General features: G+C 53.4%; 2 protein-coding genes across 2 annotated transcripts in view; one reads left to right on the top strand and one right to left on the bottom strand.

Annotated features, from left to right (window-relative positions):
* Positions 1-1,640: 1,640 nt before the first annotated feature.
* Positions 1,641-3,251, top strand: NGA_0675600 (phosphoethanolamine n-methyltransferase; the record flags this gene model as incomplete). Its single annotated transcript, XM_005855443.1, has 1 exon — positions 1,641-3,251. One exon carries the CDS (start codon positions 1,641-1,643, stop codon positions 3,249-3,251), a length of 1,611 nt encoding a protein of 536 aa, XP_005855505.1.
* An 814-nt stretch (positions 3,252-4,065) lies between these two features.
* NGA_0674800 (major facilitator superfamily mfs 1) overlaps positions 4,066-4,609 on the bottom strand; it is a gene marked incomplete at both ends in the record, with an annotated part of 645 nt that continues 101 nt past the window's right edge. The window contains one exon of the mRNA XM_005855439.1: positions 4,066-4,581. Coding sequence (XP_005855501.1) covers positions 4,066-4,581 — 516 coding nt within the window. The remainder of the gene's footprint in view (positions 4,582-4,609) is intronic.

Raw genomic sequence — 4,609 nt, 5'->3', positions numbered from 1 at the left:
GGTACCCAGAGCAAACTAGACTGATCTGCAACATTGGATAAGGAAAGGCGCTCGAGTTGTGCAAGGTGGTTGCCACCGACCACGTTCACGGGCAGTAGTATGCAAAGACCCAGCACCGTTGCTACAAGACTGATCCAGCATCCAAGGCGTAAAAAGCGCAAAAACATGTAGGCATCCGAACCGACGCATTCAATAATATCTTTCTCTGAGGTACGCCAAAAGGTCACGAGCCACACAAAGGGATTATTGGATAGCAAGGTACGGGCAGGCGCCATCCTAGAAGCTGGAGGTGGCGATGGTGGAGCTGCTTGCGGCGGCCATATCGGCACAGAGTCCATACCTATCGCTGCGGGTAAGGTCGTGGAAAGATTCGCATCTCTACTGTCATTGGCCTCACTTTGGTTCCCAGTGTCTGTCGTCGCGTCCACGAAGGCCTCTGGCCAGCCAGGGGTTCGAGGCCGGGGTCTCGCATTATTGCGTTTGCATTCCTCACGAAGTAAATCAAGACGCCGACGCTTGCAATCATAAATATCGCAAAATCGCCTGCTCAGAAACCACCAAGCTACAAGGTAGAGAATGCCAATTATGAGTGCCGGGAGCAGGGCGCCTATCAAGCTTTGAATCGACCTCACTTCGGGCTGTTCGCCGCGCGGATCGACTTGGCTGCCTTCGTCTGCCATAGACTGGCAATATGCGATAGGGACAGACGATTAGAAAAGATGCAAAATTTGGTCGATTGAACGCGTTCGAAGTCCTCACAGAAAAGAAAAAATCGCAATGCACACCCAAACACGTGACGTTTCGGCTCTTTCCCAGCAAGGAATGGGCAATCACACAATCATCTGGAAAATTCTAAGCAAGCTCAGATGCTTTAAGCGAATACATGTTCATTTTGTGGAACTCTCTTCTGCCGTAGGCGTTGACGGCCCATTCGGTGGCCTGTCCGCATACGCGTTCGCTTGCTGAAAGTCCCGACGACGTCGTGCCCGCACTTTGGGACTTTAGGCATCGAGATGATGATGATACGAGCTGCTAAAAACGAAAACCATTAAGAAGGCTGCTTATTGATGACGATCCGAACAGCTGAAATCGAAAATCGTTAAAGCTGAGGGCCTCATGCTGAGGCCCTCAACCTGAGGGGTGAAAACGATCCGAGCTGCTGATATCGGGACGCCTCTGAGCGGACGGTTGATGACGATCCGATCTGCTGAAATCTTGGATGATAGGAATCCTTGACCGACGATATCAGAGCCTGAGTTGAACATAGGAATGTGATGGCGCGAGCGGTGAAATATGTTGGATAGCTCTAGTATCGCATATGTGATTTCACGGCAGTAAGATTCGGTCAGAGACCGACAGTATTTCCAACACCGTTTAACAACGTACGGTTTTTGGATACACTTAGAGTTTTCCAAGATTTGAATCGTGCTTCACACACCCAATCCATGCTGCATCAAAGCGTCAAATGGTGGGAAAGAGAAGATAGGAGGGAAAGCGTTGATGACCAATCGAGCGCGCAGATGAGAGAGGCAGGAATCGTTTATTTCCCAATCCTCATCTGCCTCCTTTCCTTTGCAATCCAACACTCACTACAGAGTCAACACATCCAAGCCCGCTTTCTTTCACTTTTCGACATCAACATGACTTCATTTTCATTGACCGAAGAAGAAAGGACTGTCCAACGGGAATACTGGCAGGAACACAGCAAGAAACAAGGCTCAAGCATGGAAAACATGATGTTGGACGACTCTGCGTCCAAATTAGACTTGATGGATCGTCCAGAAATCTTGTCAATGCTCCCTACTTATTCTGACATTCGAATTTTAGAGCTGGCCTCAGGCATTGGGCGGTTCACGGGCTCTCTTGCTAGCAAAGCAGGAAGCGTGGTTACGGTCGAATTTATGGAGGAGTTTGTTGCCAAAAACAAAGAACTGCACAATCATTTCGGCAATTGCGATTTCCTGTGTGCGGATGTCCTCAAGCTGACTCTTCCACCGGCCTCATTTGACCTGGTTTTCTCGTGCTGGATTCAGATGTACCTCAACGATCAAGAGGTGCGCGTCCTAGCCGCCCGAAAGCTTGAATGGTGCAAGCCCGGAGGTCACGTTTTCTTCCGTGAATCATGCTTTCAGCAGTCGGGGAATGTTACCCGCGCTTTCAATCCCTCGCATTATCGACACCCCTCGTTTTATACCTCCGTCTTCTCCGAGGTACGTTGCACCGATGCTACGGATGGCATCGAATACAGGCTGGAGTTAGTGCGCTCTCGCAACCTAGAGACGTACATCGCCGTCAAAGGCAATAAGGGCCAGATTTGCTGGCTCTGGCGAAAGGTTCCTGTCACGAGCTCACAAGCCCGCTTGGTGGGCAATGGAAATACGGGCCTCAGCAATGGCAACGGCGCCGGGCACAGCAACGGGCACAGCAACGGGCACAGCAACGGGCACAGCAACGGCAGCAAGAATGAGTGCAACGGCGTTTCGAGTCCCCATGCGGACGACCTCCTCGCCCCCCCGGCGACGGGCCAGCTCGCCACCCACGATGGTCTCTTCGGACCTGGCTTTGGGAGCGACCGGGTGGGAGGCGCGGGGCCCGCGTCCGCCCTAGCCCGAGCCCTGGAGCTCGGGGAGCCGGGTAAGCGCGTGCTGGATTGGCAGTGCGGTCTGGGCGGGTACGGGCTGTGGCTGGCGGAAAAATGCGGCGCCAAGGTCTGGCAGGTGGACGAGCGGACGGCCTTGATTGAGGGGGCGGTGCAGCACTCCAGGACCCTGCCCAAGGCGCACACGGTCTTGGAGGTCTGTCGTCTCCACAGCCGGGAGTTCGATCCAGAGAGCCTGGACGCGGTCATCGTGCACACGCCACAGCCCTTGAGCCCCTTGTCGTCCTCGTTTTACCACAGAGCGGCGGCCTGGCTGAGGCCCGGGGGCCGTCTCGTGGCAGGGCTGCTGCTGGAGACTGTGGGGGAGGCAGAGAAGCTCCTAGCGGCCCTGGCAAAAGCGTTCGGGCAGGAGGTGGTGATGACGGATATGACGGCGCAGATGGTGGAGTGGATGGAGCAGAGTTTGACGGCCTCGCGCGCGGCCCACAGGACGGTGGAGCCTGGCAATGGCCACACAAATGGCAACGCTCACATTGCGCGCAAAGAACAGGAATTGCAAACCGCTGTGAAACAGTGGTGGGAAGAACAGCTAGAGCGAGTCAAGGCCGGTGGCTTACACTACTTTCTTTTCAAAGCAACCAAGCAAGCTTGAACCTCTACGGTGGAAATTGTGCCGAAAATTTGGTGAGTGAGTAATAAGTCAGGCGCACACTGGGGTTAACACGCCTAGCCACTGGTGATGATCAGACCTATTCTATCGACGTAAAATGAAATGGTAATCTAAGAAATGAGGACGAAGAAGTAGTTATGGGAATGTGAGTAGGTGAGCAGGGGCGGTGAACTCAAGAGAAATGGGTGAAGGCCAAGTACAAACAAACGGGTGAAATGTTTCAAATGGTGCACTAATAGCAATACACAGTCTGTGTCCGCCTGACTCGGTATCAGTGCAAAAATTGCGAGATAGGAGAAGAGAGCATACTTAGAAAGGAGAGTGGACAGACTTATAGCATTATTTATAGTTAGTTTTTTGCGCACCCTAATGCTACGGTCCAAGGAAAATGGAGAAATGCTATGAAAATAAATAAAAAAAAAGTGTGATACAGTAGTACGTCGCGGGAACGAGATGAAATTATTCGAAATTGGTCGGCGAGAGGCACACGAATTCCCATGACAAGGATGTGCCTCGAGGCCTATTCAGTAGCGCATTTAAAGAATCAATTGAAGGGAAACCCGAGTCTTCTACGTTTGCATAACCCTGTGCGTCGATCACGGGAATTCTACGCAAGATAGAGGGGCCAGCAAGACAAGGGGTGGGGTCGGGGGGCTGTGGCCCTAGCGCATGGAATACACCCAGAACGCTGACTGTACGCGACTTTAGTGTGTTCTTTTATCAAGAGCCTTACGACGAAAAGCCTCGCTTTCTCGCTATTGTCCAACATGACCTCCATGCTCCCTTCACCGCCACTTCAATCCTCTTCAGCCGCAAGACGCTTGCGCTCGATACTCTTTAAATACAAGACCGTGGGCACCATCACACCCAGGAGGGGAAAGGCGCTGCCCGCGATGTAAGGGAGGGCCCCGGGGGGCAAAGGGTGGCCAGGCTCCTTGCTCCACTCGTAGAGGATGCCGGCCACCAACGGACTGATGATGCGGGCGCACGACTGCGCCGCGTGGCTCCACCCAAGGTTGCGGCCCTGGTGCTCGGGAGCGGAGTACCGTGAGATGAGGGAGGCAAGAGCGGTGTCGGAGATGGCGTAGCCGATGATGTGCAGGGAAAACATGGAAAAGTGCCAAAGCTTGTAGCGCAGCAGGGACAGGCCGACCATACCCAGGGCGAGAAGGAGGTTGCCAAAGGCCAGCATGACATGCTTCCCCAGGCGGGCGAACAGATTCTTGATCAGGAACACTTGCAGAAGGCCGACGGCGATGCCGTTAAGGGCGAAGACAGCCCCCAGAGCTGTCTCTCCGTACCCAAAGTTGTCCTGAGAAAATGAAAAGGAAATCGGGAGG

The sequence above is a fragment of the Nannochloropsis gaditana genome (assembly GCF_000240725.1).
Source record: "Nannochloropsis gaditana CCMP526 unplaced genomic scaffold scaffold195, whole genome shotgun sequence".
NCBI classification, from domain to species: Eukaryota; class Eustigmatophyceae; order Eustigmatales; family Monodopsidaceae; genus Microchloropsis; species Microchloropsis gaditana.
Note: the sequence above shows the minus strand (reverse complement) of the source record. Positions and strands in the feature narration are given on the sequence as shown.